A 23326-nucleotide genomic window follows, 5' to 3' on the forward strand; every position below is an offset into this window, starting at 1 on the left:
GAGTATGGTAAGTTTTCAAGGGGGAGTGGTGTCTCCTGAAGGCACAGTGCTTTGAGTACATTTGAAAATATATTATTATCTTGGCAGGCCAGACTTTTTAGCCACCTCATCCATTCTGGCACATTGTTTTGTGGTTTCCTGAAGGTAGATTATATATGTCATCTTTGCATTCTCATCCAGTGATTTAACCTGTTTCCCAGTGCTTATAAACTTTAGTTTCATTGTATTCTGTTATCAGAATTTATTCAGAGAAAGCATGAACAAGATGATTAAAAATGGAGCCTTTAACCTTGCCTTTGTGTGTGGGGTGCATCTCTGGTAAGACCTGTAGAGGTTTTGGTCCCATCTGTCATTTCTTTGTTTTAGGGAACTTCAATTAGAGGAGCGGGAAGCAGAGCAGAATGGAGCAAGCCTCTGTAATTCCTGTTTTGGGATGTGATCCATCCCCTGTCTGATATGCTCTGAGATTAGGACTGGTCTTTTGCTGCTTGAGTGCCTAGTGGAGCTGCAACTATACCGCTGATGGCAGGGCAACATGATGTGACTGCTGGTTCTTGATCTGCTCCACCTCCTTGAATTGCTCCATCACTTTGTTTTGCTGCTTCGGCAGGACGAACCACTCCTGCTTATCCTAGATGCTGATCTGCCGATCTGTCTTTCCAATGTTGGGAGGAAGTAAGGCAGGATGCTGAAAAACCTTGGAAGATGCAGTGGATGCAACTGAAGGTGAACATCTGCTCTCCCTATTGTCCTTTGGAGGTTGTTACCTCTCCCACCTCTGGTACTTTGATGGAGAAGAAGGGGCTGTTAACTCTACCCTTGACCTCTTTTTGGATACTTCCTTCTTACTGCTATCTGATTTTCAGGAAGAAGATGGCATATGGGTTGACTGAAAGGGTCCTTTGTTCTCCTTGGACTCTAGAAGGTGGAAGACGATGATTGGGGCCCGTCTGAAATCACCTAATGCCGTCTGCTGGAGAGATTCACCACCTTGACCCAGAAATCCATGACCTTCTCTAGATACCCTTGGCATTAGGGCCTCCCTCTTTTGCTGTCATTGACAGCTGGAAGCGTTGTTAGGGAGATGGTCATGGCAAAGGCAGGCATACCAGAGGGTAAGGAGAAGGTCTAAGAGTAAGTTCCATGGAGGAACTGCTGTGCATTCACATCTCAAAACGAATCTTATGCATTCACATCTCAACACAAAATACAGACAGAATGTGGGTCTACTGTTATTGAGGACATTAATATACTACAGGGCTTACCAACACCATGATTGAAATTGGGTTTTGTGTTCTTTATAGCCATAAAGCACATGCATGCACAGGGGTAGCTATGACACACAGGTGCATGCCACTCTATACTCCAGGTCACACAAAGGAGGTCACCCATGTCCCTATAATGTACAGCACAAATGCATGATACACAAAAAAAAGAGTCTTGGCTAATGGGAAACTGTAACACAGTGACAAACTGCACGCATTGATGTATGATAACAAAATTGGAGAGCTAAGCCAGCTCAGCAGGCCATGAGTGACTCCAAGGTCTGCCTCAAAGGCTTTTGTTTTTCTATATAAGTCATTGACAAATGCAATGCGCCTTGTACTGAGAAACTCCATTAATGAAAACTTAGATTCATATCTTAGGAAAAATGCAAATGACATTTTCCCAGTCAGGTATTTTGTATGGGAAAACTGCAAAGACACTGAGGTCCTCATTTTAGAGTATCTTCTATGAATTGGCATTAAAATTTATTGTATCTATTTTTCTTAACTTTTAAAATAGTTGTAGGTATTAGACCATGGAAAATTTTTCTGATTGCCAAGCAATCATTACAGGATATTTTATTCATGTTTTTTTTTCTAGGGTAATGAAGTAATAATATAAAATAAAAGATAGGAATTTAAAATGTACCCAGCTGGAAGAAAATCTGTCCCTTACCTAGCATAGAAGAGTTAAAGTAGGTGCTATCGTTCATATTACTGTGCATATTTAGTTTGCTTATTACAGACTATCTTGTTTTTTATTAGTTCTTTAACCCCTCCTTTATGTGTATACTTATTATAAATTTCATGCTGTTGCTCTGTGGTAATCCAATTCAGGCATAAATTTGCCTGCCTCTCTGCTTCAGAGTTATATTAAATTTTAAAGTACTGCACTGATAGTTTTACTTAGGAAACAAACTATGATTTCATATGAATTATTGATTTCCAGGCTGCATTTATTATGGACATTCCTATTTCTTGGTGAAGAATATTTTTAACTAAACATCACACATAAATCAGTGGAATGACTTGACTCTATTGTATTTATAAGACAGTAAAGTATGTTACTCTACTGTAATTTGATTACTGATTACAAATTTATTGTCATTAAATATGATTTGTACTGTTCTTTTGAATGTTGATATAGAATGAAATGCCAGATCTCATAGATTCCTTGCTCTACAATCTTTAATCGTTTTAACTGGTTACCAGCTGGCTCTTGGAAAGTAATCCAATTGTTAAGACCTCAGGTTTGTTAGCTATGAAAAATACAAAATGATTTAAAAATTTGTCATATTTCAGGTATGAAAATAATTGTACTTTAAAGAGATTACTAACCAGCATGGAAGACGAAACAGGACGATTGTGGTGGGATGTTAGTAGCTTCTATCAACCTCCACAAGATTGTCCCTATGCTGTGATGCTCTTGAATGAAGCTTTAGACCACAAGAACCAGAACTTCTTTATGCACATATGGAGCAAAGGTATTCTAAAAGTTGCATAGAATAAGATTATGTTTGCTGTATGTATATGTAAGTACGTACTTCACTGTGCTGTATAAAGTGTTGGTGGTTATATGAGGGTTATCATTTCACATTTTATTTTCTATTTGTAGCATCAGTACCAAATTTGAACTACAATATCTTTGATAGGGATTAACAATTTGTGAATTAAGTACTATGTAGATTTATGAGTTCTACAGTCATACCCCTACATACGAAAGTCCCTAGTTACGAAAAATCCAGGTTACGAAGGCAAAGACAAAGATTTTTTTGCTTCTGTGTACGAAAATAATTCAGGTTGCGAAAGGGTGTACTGTAAAGTCTGAGATGCGCCTGGCCTGCCGAGAATAATTTTAAAACTCGCGCACCGCCAACTCAGTAGACTCGCCACCATCCTCCCGCTCTCGTATTGGTTCCTGATGCTAGTTACCGCTGTAAGATCCTGCTCTCCTATTGGTCAGCGTCTATCCGATCATGCATCTATGTAAGGGAGTTCCTCGACCATTTCGTTTCGGCAGCGTTATCGTACACACGTGGAATTCGTTCATACACGTAGATTTCGTTTGTTAACGTAAATTCGTGTTAGTGATTTCATAAAGTTTAGTGTTAGTATTTTCTGCCATTTTTTAATGTGTTTCGTAAAGTTAAGTGTTCATGTTTTCTGCCGTTTGTCCTCCTCCTCCTCTGTCGCCACTTTCGGACATCGCCTCACTCGAAAGGTAAGGTTCCACATTACTACATGCGTACTTACATGTACGTACAGTATTTCTTGTACCCTGTAAACTAATACACTTTATTTACAGGTACAGTAACGGTTAGGTTAGGTATTGAATGGTCCAAAGTATTGGTGTTTTTGTAGGGCTTGGAACAAATCAGGCAATTTACATGTAAAACGTAGTTCTGGATACGAAAAAATCAGGTTACTAAGGCCGCTTTGGAACGGATTAATTTTGTAACCTGAGGCACTACTGTACTCCTCTTTCACATACTAAGTAAATCACTTCCCATCTTGTTCCAACTAGAGCAAGGTTTAGTTGGGTAAGTGCATTAGGAGCAGTGGTGTCACTGTGGGGAGGACCTGGGCCCCCATTCAGATGCTTGGCCCCCCAATCCTCCCAGTTGAAATTCTCTTTGTAGCTAAACGTTTGGCATATGCTTAATCACATTATGTTGTCCCTGTTACATGTACTGCTTGTATTCTTATATAGATGAGAAGTGAATGTTTTTCCTTTTTTTTCTTTTTTTTTTCTTCTTTTACACAATTGACACATGTGCTGCTGATATTATTGTGATTGGGATTCGAGCCATTCTAATGGTATTAAAATTCTCTATATGATCCATTTACATGCCATTGGAATGTTTTAGCTGAGAAAGTATTTGAAATATTTTTAGTTATTCACACTTGTGCTATAGTATTTTCTACTGATGGTTAGAGTTAATTTCCAGGGAGAGTAGATGAAGAAGAGGGAATGGGATAGGTTGAAATTTCCAGGAGATTTTGGAGGGTCATAAGTCTTTTATGTTATTGATGATATGCACTATTTTAATAGATTTACTTTACAAGGATATACTACACATAATTGAAAATTGAAAATTGATAATAGATATTAGGTTAGTGTTGAATACATATAAGGTTGTAAGGAAATTCACATTGGAGTATTTGGTACATTTCCATATACTTAGTAAGTTAAAAGTTAGTTGAAATTGAGCTCTATAATTTCAAATACAGGTTTGCTAATTACTAATACCGTTGTTTTCCTTCATTCACATGGGTATATAAATTTGAGAAAGTATATTCTACTAATTACGGAATTGGCACATTAGTTTTGTGTAATTTTCTTTTTTATCGGATATGTCCAGACATACTCGCATATATGATATGGATTGAAAATGTTTGACAGTCATAATGGGAATTCCATATACTATTTAACTACAGATAATGTAATGACATAACACAGTAAATACTGTCAAAACTGCAACCTTCATATATTGCTAATTGAAGATCACTGCCTCTCGGCAGTACTATCAAACTTGAATCATTTATGGATGCAACATAATACATTTTTATGTATGCAACTTACCAAGTAGTTACATAGCTATAGTTTCTAAATCTGTCGCCAGCTAGAATTTTTGAAATTCGCAGTAGCACTAGTTTGTTTTGGTCAGGTGATACCCCCTGCCCACTATCGGGGGACAGAGGAACCAACACCGCACGAACTTCAGTTGTTTCTGTTGGCTGGTGCTGTTAACACGTTCAGCAGCAGCAGAATTTTTGGAATTGCTTTGCTGTCGCTCATTGTTCCAAGTTATTTGGTGAAGTACTCATAAATCTTGGTAGCCATTTCGGCAACATTTAGCTATTTAGGAATTTGTATAAATAGTTAAATTTTACTCCTGAATAAGTCTCTAAGTATTGGCTTAGTTTGCAAACATGTCTGATATAGCTCAACAGGAATTAGGTACTATCGCAGCAAAGGTTGTAATACAAGAATTGGTAAAGCTTTGTAATGATCCACACTCAATTTGCACAGGTCGTAGGGGTCAAATTTTTACACCAGATCGAACTTGTGGGGGAATGAGAGAACTTGGAAAACCTTGACTAGCTACACTAACAAGGTAGAGATAAAAACAGGAAAGCAGCTTCTAAAGCTAAAGCTAAAGTTTAGTTAGTCAGGAATTGTCAACTGAAAACTTAAACTTGTCTCCTTCTGAACCTTCCCCATCACCTGTTCAACCACCCCCCCCTCTTTTTGGGACCACCTTGATGTGGTGAGGGTGCTCTCGAACCTCAGGAATTTTTTCCTAAGTTCAATCCCAAGAGTCCTACATAACATTATATAACTTTCTTTTGATTAATATAGTATGTGGATATTTCCACTTGTGTCAAAATTTACATACAAAGAAATCAGAAAACATATGGCTTGAAATGTAATGAAATCCAAAGCTAAATAGTGAGAACTGTGGTAGATCCATCATCTATCCGACAATGTCGGACCTGTTTTTTCAGGTGGAACTATTCTGTGGAGCTGGACCAGTTTCCAGTGGAGGCCTGGTTCTAGGAATAGAACTCTCAGCATTCTGTCCAGTTTGCCCATAATGTGATTAGGATGGGGATAATTGTATTGTCGTAATACCCTTAGTTCTAGCAAGCGGGTTTTGCTTACACTTGGGCCATACTAATCATGTCATGCCATCCCCTTTATGACTGTAGGGTAGGGATGCGGACATTTGGAAGTCAATTCTCACTTGTGCCATTGGCGGAAGATTTTACTTCATGCAAAGCTAGTGATATCTTTTAAAGAATTTTTTTTTTCTTTCTTATTTTTATATATGTATGAATAGTGAAAGTGAAAATTTAAGTACCCCTTGACCCCATGATGGAAAAACTCTGGCACAGTTGAAAACAATTTGGCAGTTCACTCCCGAACCTCCTTTGTACCACTTCAAATAATGAAAATGATAATGAGGAACACCTGTTCCAAACACAATTTCAAATCCAGATTGCCCATTAGGGTGCATGCAAAGTTGGAAAGAAGCAAACAAAAACCAGTTGGTGGGCACAAGTAACACAACTATGACGCCCTATATAATAAACAACAATTCTGAATTACTAAAGACAAGTAATAATCCCACCAATACAGAAAAGTGTGGTAATTCAAATAGACAAGCAGCAAACATTAAGCAAGGGCCAAAAAAACCCAAAACTTAGACTGAACCCCACATTGGCACATTTTATTGACCTTTTTGGACCTGAAAACTGGTCAAGGTTTCTGTTCCTCAAAACAGAAAATAAAATTCCAGCGGCTGTGCTAGAGAAGAAACTGCTCAACATTTATCCAGCACGGGATATGGAATGCAGACACATCAAAGATAGTGTATGGTTAATCCAAGTAACCAACAAAGACCAAAACACTGCCTATTCAAACTTAAAAGAAATAAATAATGTAAAAATAACTTACAAGCCACGATACACTGAATTATGTGCAGGGTACAGTCATTCTACCCAATGATGTACATGAAGAGCTTCCTTCAAAACAAATACTACTAGACTCCTTAAATAAGAAATACCAACATCCATGATCTGGAAATATAATCATTTCCAAGTAGGAGGGACATAGATACAGATATCAGCATTGCCAAAAGAAAATTTGCAGGCCAAGATCTCCCTTTTAGAATAAAAATTCTTGGACAAAATAGAGAAGTTTGTTAATTCATTCTGAAACCGCTACAGTGTACACAGTAGTGCTCAAGGTATGGACACATATAAAAATGCCGTAAGAAGGCAATATGTGCAGGCTGTACATCAAGTGAACATACCACTAATTGGAAATGTAATTACCCAAAATGTATTAAGTGTGGACTACCCCACCTCGCTAACTCTAAGGAATGTTCCTTTTTCAAATATAACACGGAGCTACAGTTATTAATAAATAGAACTGGAATGACAGTCAAAGAAGCTAGACTTAAGCTAAAAGTAAGAGAAGTCAATAATCCATCTAAAGATCACTCTTACTCAACTGTAACTAAAAATCAAAATAGTACCTATCACATCAATAAACTAGATAATATGGACATACACAGTGATTCACATATCAGTGATAATACAAAAACCAAAAATAAGCATGACATCATACCCAATAATACTTCTACTAACACTGAAGATTTAAATATCCATGAAAATGATTCTTTAATGGAAGAGGAGTCAAACAACGATAATAATAATAATAATCAAAATGACAAAAAGAGAAGAACACTGGAACTAACCCCACCTAAGGGAAAAAAGCAAATGTTGAAAATTACAAACTATTCAAAGCAATCCCACCTACATCAGAAGAACATTTCAAAAAAGACATTATTTTATCCTGAATACAAGTTGAAATACACCCTTATCCTGATTGCCAACACTTGGACAGTAAAGAAACAATTGATCACTCCTTGAAAGTCCCAACAGACAGTAATAATAATAATAGTGTTCCTGATTCTAATACTAGTGAAAATCAGGACATCAAACCAAATCAAAATCTAACAACCATTACAAGCCAACCATCCACAAGACCCAGATGTTTCACTGGTGGTAATAAATTCAGTGTCCCTCCAAACTAGAATTCCGTATGACAAAAAAGGATACCAATAGAATTATAAAACCAGAAAATTCTAAAGCTAGAAGATCAAATGCTATGAACAAAGAAGCTGAACCAATGGCAACCATCTCCAAACTTGCTTCATCTTGTGGTTGTAGTAAGTACTTCATAAGTACTTACAACCAACCACCCACCAAGACAGAGGACACAATACATAATTGTATAGAAAATTTTACTAAATCATGAAGATGCCCATTATCACACCAACATGAGAAGGAATTATATTCTGAATCCTTAAAATATAAAAAGAAATTATAAAATCAAAGATAGACTCAATAATATTTAGTTATGGAAAATGAACAACTGATGAATCTAATAATCAGCATAAAAATACATAAAAAGGTTACAAATCAATTCAAATGCATACAAACTTCGAGACAAAGTAAAATCAGCAGTCAGCTTACAGAATTTAACATCAATTCCCCCCAATAATGGAATGTAAAATTATTCATTGGAACATAAACAGACTTCTAACAAGAATCCATTTAGGTAAACTACAAAGAATTATACGAGAACACAATCCTATGTGCATATGTCTACATATATAGGAAGTAACCCTACAAATATCCAACACTATAAAATTGCCTGTTATTTACCAACTGACGGTGGAAAATTAAGCATGGCTATATACGTTCATAATAGCATAACATATGCACCTTTCAACATACCATCTATGCCATATCAAATAACAGCTATTAAATTGTTTTTGCCTGACAAAAGTAAAATCACTGTTTGTAATTTATATAAGCAACCAAATTTCAATGCAAATTTCAGTGATTTTTCTGAAATTATTAACAATGGTATACACGAACCCCTACTTATAGTAGGAGATTTTAATGCACATAATCTCTTATGGGATATTAATAATGCCACTGACATATCTTGAACCAACATAGGAAAACCTATAATGAAACACATCCTATGTCTTCTCAATGAAAGTGAGGGTTCCAACATATTTTTCCAATACACATCTAACCTTTCCCTTGATTGACATTTCATTATGTTCAAATGATGTAGCTGAGAAATTTGAATGGAATGTCCTAGACGACTCATACACAAGTGACCACTTCGCAATCGTTCTGAACTACTTAAGTAATACCAATATATTGCCATCTACAAGATACAATATCCAGTTTGGATAAATATTATACACTCGAAACATACCACCATTCCCACATAATGAAGATCACAATACTATTACATGTGAATCCTTCTCAAACTTCATAATAAATGCTGCAAATAAAAGTATTCCAAAAACCAAATCACATTCCACAAAATCCCCTGTCCCATGGTGGAATCCAAGCTTAACAACCTTAAGTAAAATAAAACATATACAGGCGGCCCTCGGTTAGTGACAGGGGTCCCGTTCCTGGCCGCAAAGCTAAGTGATTTTCGACACTAACAGATTTTAAAGCCTACGGCCACCGCACACCTTCTTTCGAAATTCTAGACCAGTTAACAGCGCCCTAGACCAGTCAAACAGCACCGTAATCCCACAATGGCGCAATAAGTAAAATTATATTTATGCAGTATAGTACTATAGAATTTACTGTACAGTACATCAGTATAGTATTATAAATACTGTAAAGTGAAAAAAGCCTAGCTTTAATCCTTTGGGTGTCTAGAATATGTAAAGATATAATAAGATTTTATACAGTGTACAGGTAGCGGTAGTGTTCGAGTTACGATGATTCGTCTTACGATAATCCGATTTTGTGAGAGACCAAATTACAATAGCTTAATTTTATCCCATCTAGTTACATAAGTTCAAAAACAGCAAAAGAGAATGATGAAAGTATGGTTTTAACGTTATACTCGTTGCATAAACGTGTACAGCCATAAACGAGATACAAAAGGCTCAACTTAATAAAAACTCGAGATACGAAAGCAAATACGAAGATTTTTGCAGCTCTACATACAAAAATTGTTCAAGATACAAAAGGTTGTTGCTGTAAAGTCCGAGATTCGCCCAGACCACCGATAATAATTTTATACTTGCGCGCCGCTAACTGAGTAGACTCGCCGCCATCCTCCTGCTCTCCCATTGGTTCCTGAGGCTAGTCACTGCCATAAGATCCTTCTCTCCTATTGGTCAGCATCTCTCCCATGATCCCATGATGCATCTACGTAGCAGCGTGCTCTTTTGGTCACTTCACGGCATCATCGGTATCGTACGCATGAGGAATTCATTCGTTCTATACGATTTCGTTTATTAACGTAAATTCGTTAGTGATTTCGTTGTAGTATACTTTATCGTGTTGTGTGAGAAGTTTACTACATACGTATACTACATAACATAATTATGTACAGTATATACGTAGTCATGGGTCCCAAGAAAGTTGAAATTCACAGGAAAAAGAGGATGCTTTCTTTGGAGACGAAGATGGAGATAATTAAAAAGTATGAAGCTGGTATACGATTGAGTGTGATCGCCAAGGAATACGGCCGAAATCCGTTGACAATAGGCATCATCCTTAAGCAGAAGGATGTCATCAAAGCAGCTACACCTTCCAAGGGCGTGACTATTTTGTCCAGCAAGAGGAGCCATGTGCACGATGAAATGGAAAGGCTGCTTCTTGTCTGGATAAAAGACAAAGAAATCGCTGGCGATACGATAACGGACACGGCAATCTGCCACAAGGCCAGCACTATTTTCGTCGATTTGATTGCCCAGGCCGAAGACGAAGGAGGAGAAGGGACATCGACGCCAACCCCAGAGTTCAAGGCTTCTCATGGGTGGTTCGAAAAATTCCGTAAACGGACTGGCATCCATTCGGCGGTGCGGCATGGAGAGGCGGCCAGCTGGGACACGAAAGCGGACGAAGCCTTTATTAAGACGTTTGACAAGATGACTCTCAACGAAGGCTATAGTTCTCAGCAAGTCTTCAACTGTGATGAGACTGGCCTCTTTTGGAAAAAAAGCCTCGTCGGACGTACATCACGGAGGAAGAGAAGAAGCTACCCGGGCATAAACCTATGAAAGACAGGCTTACGCTTGCACTTTGTTCGAACGCCAGTGGGGATTGCAAGGTGAAGCCCCTACTTGTGTATCATTTGGAGACTCCTCGAGCCTTCAAGGCCCACAAAGTGTTTAAGGAGAAGCTTCCAGTGATGTGGAGGGCTAATGCGAAAGCCTGGGTAACGAGACTTTTGTTCACCAAGTGGGTAAATCTGTGTTTCGGCCCGACAGTAAAGAAATTCTTGGAAGAGAAGCGCCTCCCTCTGAAATGTCTGCTGGTGTTGGACAATGCCCCTGCTCACCCTCCTGGCCTCAAGGAAGATATCCTAGCGGAGTATTCGTTTATCAAGGTTCTTTATCTTCCGCCTAACACCACCCCTCTCCTCCAGCCCATGGACCAGCAAGTGATATCGAACTTCAAGAAGCTGTATACGAAACATCTTTTTAAGAGATGTTTTGACATAACCAATACCACAAACCTCACCTTTCGTGAATTTTGGAAGGAGCATTTCGATGTTGTGATATGCATCGGAATCATCAGCCAAGCTTGGCAGTAGGTTTCGAGGCAAACTTTGAATTCCTCTTGGAGAAAACTCTGGCCTGATGCTGTATCTGCCCAAAACTTCGAGGGATTCGACGTGGGTGAAGCTGGTGCTGCAGATTCAGGAACATTTGACGATCCTGAAACTGTTTCGCAACCAGATCTTGACGAGGTCATTGCACTCGGCAAGTCCATGGGGCTGGTCGTCAACGAGGACGACATCAACGACCTTCTCGAGGAGCACCAAGAGGAGCTTACGACGGATGACCTGAAGGAGTTGGAGGCCATGCAACATAACGTCGTTCAAGAAGAGTTCTCTAGCAGCGGCGAGGAGGAAGACGACGACTCTATGACAACGGCAGAAATTAAGGATGCTCTAGCTGCTTTTCATAAGGTGCAATCATTCGTAGAAAAGAGACACCCCGAAAAGGATTACACAGGTCGTATGCTTGCACAGTTTGATGACGTTTGCCTGAGTTGTTTCAGGAACATTGTCAAAAGCAGGCAGAAGCAATCTTCCTTGGATAGTTATTTTTTTATAGAGGCCTTTAGTAGGAGTAAGCAAAAAGGAAGAACCAAGTGATACTACAAAGAAACAGAAAGTTGAAAGTGGTGAAGAAGTTGAAATTTTGTAAAAAAAAAAAAATAATAAAAAAAAATAAAAAATAAATAAATAAATAAATAAATAAAATAAAAAAAAGACAAAACAAAAATTTTAAGTTTTGTAAAGTTAAGTGTTACAGTTTTGTTAATGTGTTTCGTAAAGTTTAGCTTATGTTTTCCTGACATTCTTTTATGTGTTTCGTAAAGTTAAGTGTACGTATCTGCCGTTTGTCCTCCTCCTCTGTCACCACTTTCGGAGATAGCCTCACTCGATAGGTAAGCTTCCACATTTTACTACATACATACGTATGTACCTACAGTATTTCTTGTATACCATGTACACTAATACACTTTATTTACAGATACTATGTAGTACATATTAGTAGTACGTATTAAGTTAGGTTTTGAATTTTCCAAATTGTTGTAGTATTTCATTGTTTATAGGTCAATTTAGCTTTATTATGAAATTTACTGGGGTGTTTTTGGAGGGCTTGGAACGGATTAGCCATTTTACATGTAAAATGTGGTTCAAGATATGAAAAACTCATGAAGGGCTGTTACAAAGACTTCAAATGGACATGCGTACGGCCACTGTATCATAATTATGTACAAAAATAAAATAAATACCCTGTAATACATTCTTCATACACATTTTAAACATAAATGCATGAAAACTTATAACAAAAAGCTGAAGTTTCATTATAACAAAAAGCTGAGTTTCATTAAGAAAATTAGTTGTTATTAGCTGCCAAATTAACCCTTTAATGCCGATTGGATATATTAAATGTCGATATAAATTGTCTGTTGGGTGCCGATTGGATGTATGGTACGTCGATATAAAAAAGTTTTTTAAAAAATTCGCGGAAAAATAGTTATAGGCCTACTAGGCAAAAACTTTTGAATCACACGCCTTGGGGGATGCCGGGAGCTCATGGATCAAGGCGTTGTTTTGTTTACAATCATTACCCAGGCGCGCAAGCGCGAATTTCTTTCTTCTCGCACTAAAAAGCATCAGCGACACTTCTCAGAAATTATTTTGTCACTTTGACATAATTTTTGCACCATTTTATATTAGCCGTTACATGGAGTATTATATATGAAAATGTGCACAATTTCATGTAGAATACAAATAAAAACAACTCATGGTTGTAGATTTTATCAGTTTTGAAATATTTTCATATAAATAACGATAAGTGCCAAAATTTCAACCTTGGTCAACTTTGACTCTACCGAAATGGTCGAAAAATGCAATTGTAAGCTAAAACTCTTATATTCTAGTAATATTCAATCATTTAACTTCATTTTGCAACAAATTGGAAGTCTCTAGCACGCTATTTCGATTTATGGTGAATTTATGAAAAAAACTTTTGCCTTACGTCCGCACGGTAACTCTTCCGAAAAAATCATAAATTTTTTCGTCCGATTGTCGTAATGTTTTCACCATTTTAAATTAGCCGTTACATAAAGTTTTATGTGTGGAAATGTGTGCAATTTTATGTAGAATACAACTAAAAACAACCCATGGTTGTAGCTTTTATCAATTTTGAAATATTTTCATATAAATATCGATAAGTGCCAAAATATCAATAATCGGTCAACTTTGACTCGACCAAAATGGTCAAAAAACGCAATTGTAAGCTTAAACTCTTACATTCTAGTAATATTCAATCATTTACCTTTATTTTACAACATATTGGAAGTCTCTAACACAATATTTCGATTTATGGTGAATTTATAAAAAAAAAACATTTTCCTTACGTCCGCGTGGTAACTCTTCTGAAAAAAATCAGAAATTTTTTCCTTCGATTGTCGTAATGTTTGCACCATTTTCAATTAGCCATTACATAAAGTTTTATATATGAAAATGTGTGCAATTTCATGTAGAATACAACTAAAAACAAACCATGGTTGTAGCTTTTATTAGTTTTGAAATATTTTAATGTAAATAACGATGTGCCAAAATTTCAACCTTCTTTCAACCGAAATGGTAAAAAAACGCAATTGTAAGCTAAAATTATTATATTCTAGTAATATTCAATCATTTACCTTTATTTTGCAACAAATTAGAAGTCTTTAACACAATATTTCGATTTATGGTGAATTTATGAAATAAACTTTTTCCTTACGTCCACTCAGTAACTCTTCCGAAAAAATCATAAATTTTTTTGTCCGATTGTTGTAATGTTTGCACCATTTTAAATTAGCCGTTACATAAAGTTTTGTATATGAAAATGTGCAGAATTTCATTTAGAATACAACTAAAAACAACCCATGGTTGTAGCATTTATCAGTTTTGAAATATTTTCATATAAGTAACGATAAATAGAAAAAATTCGTCCTTTGGTCAACTTTAACTCGACCGAAATGGTCGAAAACTGCAATTGTAAGCTACAACACTTACAGTTTAGTAATATTCAATCATTTACCTTCATTTTGCAACAGTCATGGTTTGACAAACACAGCGGTTCCTCTTGGTATTTATTATCCAAACCTCACGGTACAAGATACGTAGTTCAGTACTACTGAGAAATAGTATATACAGGAAGTAAACAATAATTATGATAGTTAACAGCAAAAGTAGTTAAGAACTATTACAGCAATAATTAGCATAACAGTTATATGAATATTACTTCGGAGAATAACAATCGTTAGACAGTTAAGCATACAAACTATCTTATTTATGAGACAATATATGAATAAATCGGGAATGCCAATAAAATAAATTTACTAAATAATACAAGAATAAAATAACATAAAATGAATAATTGCCATTTAACATGTTGCATTTATCAAGACGAGCATTATCATTACTATAAGCAATTCTGATCGTCTTCTAACTCATTTTCGCTGTTAGAACATTTATCCCAGAATTCCTCCTCTTCCGATTCATAGGATCTTTTACTGGGATCCACCTGCAAACGACTTGGAGGATGGCGCTCCCGAGTAGACCGACATATTCCTTCTAACTTACTTCCAATCCCTGACTCTATTCTGATGACTTCTTCATCTGAATGATCAGCCAATGTGGTTTCCCATGAATATTTGCTTACAGGAGCCTGCTCAGATCGTCAAAATGTCTTATTTTTACTTCGTCTGTTATAGTCTCTGCTGGGGTTAATTTATACGTCCAGCCACCACGAAGTATTTCTATAACTCTATATTTCTTCGAAATATAGATTTATAGTTTACCACCTCCACAACGGCGTCTCTCAGCTGTCGATAACTTCAATCGAACCAAATCTCCAACTTTGAAAGCTTTGCCGTAAGACTTCCGCTGGTTATTCCTAATCTGTTGTGTCATTGCAGTCTTGTTATGTGCGACCTTAATAGTTTTCTCAATTTTATCTACTTTCTCACAAATCTTTCTGTGATTGCTCATTACCCAAAGAGCCCGGTTGATAATCCGCATCTTTGCAAGTTTCCTATTTTAGAATCTCCTCTGGACGTCGAGCCGGAGTCCCATAGACGAGCTCATGTGGAGTAAATGTAGTCGTAGTATTTACAGCTGTATTATGAGAGAACTGTACCCTGGGTATCATTTCAGGCCAAAGATCCATATTATTGTGGCACATGCAATGAACGTTGTCTAATAATTGATTTTGACGTTCTACCTGGGCCTGACTTCTTGGATGGTAAGGAGAACCAAAATCCTGCTTAATTCCAAACAGGTTACACACTACCTTGAAGATATCAGCCGTAAAATGTGATCCTCTATCCGACGTTATGACACGGGGCACCCCAAACATGCAAATCCATCTTTCAACTAGAGTATCCACTGCTGTTTTTGCTGAACAATCCTCAAGAGGTACCAAAACAACATAGCGAGTCAAAATGTCTTGCATTTGAAGGATGTAACGATATGGATGTGATGATGAAATGGGAAATAGACCCATGAAAGCAACTTGCACCTGTTCATTCATGTATTCCGGGAGCTCGCGGTTCTGAAAAGGGGCCTTCCTTGGATGCTTCGATCTTTTGTTACTCCCACATGCTTCACATTTACTGACATGTGCATGGACATCTGCCTTCATGCGAGGCCACCAGAAATTCTTACGAGCTCTTTCCCATGTTTGATCACGACCCATGTGACCTCTCATTGGACTGTCATGAATCATTTGAAGTGCATAGAGTCTCATATCTTAGGTATTACAGGTAGCCACTCTTCTTTCACGCCATAGGGATGTTCTTTTGAGCGTCTTCCTTTATAATTTATATACTGTAACACAGAATTCCATTGTTAGTAATACCTAAACGGTTACCATATTTGGCAAGCTCATTCTCCTCTGACACACATCCCGGTGAACTCGTATTTTTCATAAAGTTCACTACTTCCCTGATCCCTTCATCGCAATGCTGTTTTTCTAACATTTCATTGGGATCCACAAATGCTGTGGCCCACTGCTGAGAAGATCCTACTGCTATACTTGCAATATGCGATACCAGATTTCCATTAGCACCAACTCTGGACAGATAATCAGCCATGGACATCACAGCACTGCGACCACTTTTATGAATTGGATTTATGTTAAACTGCTGAATTGTTTCAATCCATCTTTCTCGGCGTCCTTTCTCTTCTCTAATATCCAGGGTGTTTAGCCATCTTAATGCCTGATGGTCCATTATCAGATCAAACGGTGCAGAGGAGAGGTACATCCGAAACCTCTTTGTTGCCAGGATAATCGCCAGTAATTCCTTTTCCGTCGTTGAATACCTCTGCTCGGATTTGGAGAATGTATGGTGGTAAAAGGCAATTGGTAACAGTTCCTTGGATGTTGACTTGTTGGCTAACATTGCTCCTGCTCCAACATCACCTGCATCAGTAATCAAAACGAACTGTTTACTATAGTCAGGAAGATGGAGTGCCACAGCATTTGCTACCTGGTTTTTAAGCCTCTCAAAAGCCTCCACCATCTCGACCGACCAATGCAATTTCTGGTGTTGGTTTTTTTCCAAAGCCTCATAGAGGGGCTTAGCAGTCTGTGACATCCCTGGAATCCATTTTTGCACATAAGAAAATGCCCCAATGGCCTGACGCAACTGCCTGACAGTCAAAGGCCTAGGAAGATCCCTTAGTTGATGAACTCTTTGCTCACTAATGCGAAGCATGCCATCACCAACCACGGAACCCAGATACTCCACTTCACGCACCCCAAATTTACACTTATTCGGGGTTAGCGCAAGACCAGCATCACGAATCCTGCTCAACACATTTCTGAGCCTTGCTATGTGTTCTTTCCATGTTGAACCCCAGACCAGTATGTCGTCGAGATAACACAATGCATCCGTATAGTTGCAATCACTGAGTATTGTAGCCATCATCCGTTGAAACGTGTAACCTGCCCCTTTCAGACCAAAAGGAGTTCTACCATGCCATTCAAACTGCCCCCATGGGACTACAAAGGCCGAGACTTCACAATCCTCCTTCTGAAGAGGCATCTGATGGTATCCAGACTTTGCATCAAGCACTGAAAAGTATTTTGCCTGACCAAGTCTATCAAGAAGATCCTCGACCACAGGAATTGGATGCAATGTTGCTGGCTGGGACACACTATTTACTCCCCTATAATCAATAGCCAACCAAAGGCTTCCATCAGCTCGATGAGTGCAAACAATAGGAGCTGCCCAAGGGCTACATGATTTCTTTATTACACCCATATCCTGAAGTTTGCTTAGCTCCTTCTTGACTTCTGCCTCCAAAGCAAGTGACAACCGCCGCGGTCTATTTGCTATTGTGCTGAATCTGGGTTAACTCTGATTGTGTGCTCCACCCCTACCTGTACCAGCGGCAGTGGGCCTCCATTATAGAAAACATTCTTGAACTCATGAAGTACCTTGTCCATTTCCTCTTTCTGCTCAAAAGTAAGCGACTCTCCAACGAAGAAATTTCCTCTTTTCCCCTCAATTGAACTTAAAAGGCTATGGTTGCCATCGTATCCTACCACACTGGGCTCTAGTTCCCCGATCTCCTCTCCACTCTGCACAGTTTTGTGTTTATCCGATACATTTGCAACTCTCACATACATTTTCTTCTTGATTGAACCTTGGATGCAGCAATGAGGAGGGGCAACCGGAGAACCCTCAGGGCATCGGGGACACAACAGATACTGCTCATCTGGAACCATCCCATCAGCTGAGCAGCATATAAATAATTCTGTCCTAGGAGGTATCACAACTGCATTCTCAGCTCTGCTCTAACAATGAGCTTCACCACTCCATCTGAGCATGATTTATGTGATTGTGTCCTTTCCCCAGTATTCAATGGCAATGATAAATTTATTGAATCCACTCGCAACCTCCCTTTTGTCAAATCTAGAGTGACTATGCCAAGTTTTATCCCCAAGTCCATCCCAAGTATCACTCTAGTAACAAGTTTAGATACCACAATGAACCTATGGTTTTGCCTAGCTTTACAGCCATCAGAATTTCTCCCTCAATTTGAAGTTCTTCACTGCTCGCTCCGCAAGCTGTAATATGACTCCAGCTGACGAGATTTCTGAGCATCATTCAAGATATCCTCAGAAACTATAGAATAATCACTTCCGGTGTCCACCAAAGCATTATACTTAGTTTTCATCGTCTCCACAGTAACGTAATTTGTAATATTTTTCAATACCCGAGTTGCTGCTCGGCTGGAGAGCACATGCTGATATCTCATTTGACCCCTCACCTTTGGCTGCACCAAAGCCACAGTGCGTTGGAAAGCGAAAGTAGAATTCATTTGTACAGACTGCTCCAAGCTTCTGTGTGGAGCAGTCCTCACTGAAAATTTCTTCTTTGAACCTGGGGAGGATACCAAGCAGGATTTTCATCTCTCCTTCGTGCACATGCTTTCCATCCACCCACGTGTCATTTTACAATAATAGCACTTAAATTTACGAGAAGAATAGGATTCCCTCTTCTTGCTGCCCCATGATCCAGCATTTCCTTGTACATTTGCAACCTCCATAGTTTCCGGTGTGTCCTCCATCAAACAAACATTGGACGTACCCTCAATTTGATTCACATGGACACTGGGATTCCTAGGTCCTGTTGCTTTAGTTGCTCGTTTAGTAGACAACGCTGCCAATGCAATTTTCACCACCTCATCATACGACTTGGCAGTCTCCATCCACTTCTCTCTAATCAATTGGGATCGAATATCTGCATCGTGCAACCCGAGAGAAATCGCCATACAACACGCTTCCGTACAATATCAGCTGGTTCTTTAGCAAATGCTTGACCTGCCAACAGTTGCAAACGAGTCATATAATCACTCAGACTCCCACCCTGCAACTGTATAGATTCCTCAAACCTCAGAATCCTTACTTCAATTGCATCCGCCGTGAGAATACGCTGCGCAAGTCTGTCCATAATTGCAACATCGTCCTTACCCCACTCAGGGTCCTGTAACACCTGTTGCTCCACATAGTTGGCTGTTGGTCCCCTAAATTGTAATCTCAGCATGAGGGTCCGATATCCTGCATCGCGCCAAGACGGTACCCCTCATAGTAAGTTTGCTTGCTTGACTAAAGAGAAATGCGATGAAAAGGACTGCCAAGACATTGGAGACACATCATCCCCAAAAGACACACCCAGCATAATCTCCTTTGCAACAGGGTTATGTTCGGTAGGCGTGGATTCTGACTTGCTGCCACCAGTCATGGTTTGACAAACACAGCGGTTCCTCTTGGTATTTATTATCCAAACCTCATTGTACAAGATACAGTTCAATACTGAATACTGAGAAATAGTATATACAGGAAGTAAATAATAATTATGATAACAGCAAAAGTAGTTAAGAACTATTACAGCAATAATTAGCATAACAGTTATATGAATATTACTTTGGAGAATAACAATCGTTAGACAGTTAAGTATACAAACTATCTCTAGCACAATATTTCGATTTATGGTGAATTTTTAAAAACTTTTTTTTTTTTTTTTTTTTTTTTTTTTTACGTCCGCGCGTTACGAATTCATGCATCATTTTGTGATAATATTTTCTCTGTGTTGCCTTGATCGTTTTACAATGTGTTATATACCAAAATGATTGCAATTTAGTGTATAATACAACAAAAAAAATTAACTTGTTAGCTTTAACTGTTTTGCTCACAGCGCGATGTGTATACAATTATATATGAAATTTTTTTTCGCTCAGTCATATATCCCAATATTTATATATGATAATATTTTTTTCATTTCTGATGGTTGCATACTAAACTTCAGGCAATGACAAAAAAAAGGAGCCAAAAATGAACTCTTAATCTTGAAAACTAAGCATGCTGTGATTTTTTGAAAAAAACATTTTTCCGCTTCGGCGCTCACTCGCGAACGCTGCTGGCATACGGGAGACGATTTTTAAAATACCGCTTCGGTGTTTAAGGGATAATAAAATAACACCATGTATTTTTCAGAACAGTGGCGGACAAGAATGAACATGAAAAAACATCCTCTGACAATGTGGAGGGTAGTTACAACAGGTGCCTTAATTTGTATCATATTTATGTACAAAAATAAAAATACCCTATACATAATATATTTTCATATATATTAAACATAAAAGCATGAACATTTATAAAAATCCACACATTGATCGCTCAGTTTGCACTCTTTTTAACTTGATATTTTCCGAAGAGAGGCAGGCTGTGGCTCACAAGAACGACATGAAAAACATCGTATATGATAGCGTGAAGGGCAGTTCTAAAAGCTGCCTTAGTATCAAATTTCTGCGCAGAAATAAAAATACCCTATACATAATACATTTTCATACACTTTTTAAACATAAAAGCATGAACATTTATAAAATTGACACATCAGTCGCTAAATTTACACTTTTTTTAACACTATATTTTTGGAAGAGCGGCAGGCAGTGGCTCACAAGAAAGTATATGAAAAAACCTCCTCTTTGATAACGTGAAGGTCAGTTTCAAAGGCTGCCTTTGTATCATATTTCTGTGCATAAATAAAAATACCCTATATGTAATACATTTTTTTACACATTTTAAACATAAAAGCATGAACATTTATAAATTGACACATCCATAGCCAAATTGCACTTATGTAACTCAATATTTTTGGCGTAGAACAGCGTCAGAGGCATATATTTTACCCTAATACATAGGCAATAACTCTCCATAAAATTTGTTAATATCATTTGCATCACCTTTATGGTCTGAACGGTATTTCTACAAATGTATGAACTCGTTAGACATAACGACGCTAGCAGCGTTATTAACTGAAAATTGTGCCGTAAAAATACCTTAAAATGCCTTATTTTTTAATTAATATTTTTTATGACAGCCGTAAAACTGTTTCGCCGCTAAGCAATTGTGCCGTTAACCGCGGGCCACCTGTATTGGGTCGCATTCTTAACAGACTCAAAACTCACCTTAAATCACTCAACAAAATGCCCTATAATATAAACATATTAAACAAAATAGTCATAACAAATAAGGGATTTTGATGAAGGAAAAATCTATTTCTGGGGAGAGAACTGTGTCACCTGGTGAAAAGGATCTTGCTATCCACTTTTCTAGTATAAATAGGTTCTAAATATACCAGAGAAAAAAGCTAGCATGGTATGCTGAGGTTACTACCCTCGCGCGAGCACCGTAAGGGCGTCTGGTATAAAGTACAAGGCGAGTGGAAGCCACTATTCACAGGTCTCCTGCCAATTAGAGGTTTCCTTTCCTAGCAGGATCCTTTTCACCGGCGAACACAGGTCGACCCAGAAATAACAATTACCACATTAAACCATTCTATAACAAATATACAGCTAAATTAAGAAAAACAGTAATAGAAAAAATGTCTCAAACATATCTTCAAACACATCCACAAGGGATACCTGGCAAAAGATAAGGAAAATCAATGGAAATCATAGAAGACCTCCAAGAAGTGCAATACATCTAAGTGCAAGCAAAAAATTGAGTTTTAGAAAAAAAACTTCATTTGATTGGAGGTTTACATCAGGTCTATATATGTAGTATTCCCAGGTCTTAATAATAAATATCAAGGGAAGAGATAGAATTTGAAAAAGGTTGTTTTCGGGATAAATTGCCCTGGCGTCACAAAACTGAAGGTCAGAGGCGAAAATCATGTGTTTTGGAGATGTCCCAAGTCACCTTATTAAGTGGTAAGAGTGTCAGAATCCTGTCCTTAAAAAATGGGATTAGCTGGCTAGCCCCCTTAAGTTCACCGTGTTGGTGGCGAGATTAGCGCCATCTTTGTACTATTAAAGTGATGAACAGAAAGTGTTGATGGATTTTTGAACTTGACTTTACAAGACAGCTAAAGAGCTCAATTCGTTTCTGCCAGTCAATGACTAAACTGGATGGTTGAGATTTTCCCTGCCGCTGGTGCAGTATTCCTTGTATTTGGTAGTGCACTAATTACAGTTAAGCTAGTGATCAAGACTTACCGATTGTGACTTTATTATGTCTGGTTCTAGTTTGACTAGTATCTGGTATTGCAGCAAAGGCTGCAACAAGAGACTTACTTCTGCTAAATATGATTCTCACACTATGTCTTGTTCTTGTAGAGGACAGATTTGCTCTTTCGATTTTATTTGTGACGAATGCAAAGATTGGGATCAGGAAAAATGAAAAGTTTTGTATACACACTTTACAAACTTCAATGTGACAGGCAGAGAAAGGCAGCTGCTAGAGCTGAGGCTAGGGCTTCTACCAGTCAGGTTTCTTCTCCAAAGTTGAATATTGTAAATCTACATATTCCTTCTATGCCTGTGACTACTTTTTCCCCTATAACCAGCCCTCCAACTTTTCCAATTACTCCATTACCTGGCTCCCATTCTTCCGAACCCAATGCCATTGCCAGCATCAAAGTCAGAGTAGACCAGAAATTCGGTCTTCAAGTGAATACCATTGCCAAAATTAGTGACATCTGTGAAGGTCCTTATGGACAAAATGAGTGGTGTCAGTGTAAGTGCAGTGTCAATGGAGAGAGTAACTACTCGTCCCACCGATGCATCTAGACAAAGGTCCCTGCTAAACTTCCCTTTACTCACCTGGGAGGAGGCAAACTGTTAGTTCAAGGGAGATAGGTGGGGTTTGCCTACGGTTTGTCACACCCTCAACCGAACTTGTTGTTCATAAATCCTAGGACTTGGTGGACAGCCTCTGGAAAGGCGTTAGTATGGATGTGCATACATTGTAGTCTAGTGACTCAGACTCCAATGTGGATAAGGGGTGTAGTTGCACTTTTTGTATGTATCCAGGCCAGTGAAAAGGCATGGTTCTTCTGTTGAGGGTGATTCGCTGTTTCCTGTAAGCAGGACAACGATCGAAAGTGCAGTCCGCTCCCTTCCTGTAGTTTCTGGT

General features: G+C 38.2%; 1 protein-coding gene across 5 annotated transcripts in view; it reads left to right on the forward strand.

The window, feature by feature from the left end:
- The window catches only part of LOC135223681 (thiamin pyrophosphokinase 1-like), a 240510-nt gene that overhangs the window by 196274 nt on the left and 20910 nt on the right, over window positions 1-23326 (forward strand). For all 5 annotated transcript variants that reach the window (XM_064262361.1, XM_064262362.1, XM_064262364.1 and 2 more), the window contains one exon: window positions 2568-2749. In XM_064262361.1, coding sequence (XP_064118431.1) covers window positions 2568-2749 — 182 coding nt within the window. The remainder of the gene's footprint in view (window positions 1-2567; window positions 2750-23326) is intronic.

Source organism: Macrobrachium nipponense, chromosome 10, assembly GCF_015104395.2.
Source record: "Macrobrachium nipponense isolate FS-2020 chromosome 10, ASM1510439v2, whole genome shotgun sequence".
Taxonomy (NCBI): domain Eukaryota; kingdom Metazoa; phylum Arthropoda; class Malacostraca; order Decapoda; family Palaemonidae; genus Macrobrachium; species Macrobrachium nipponense.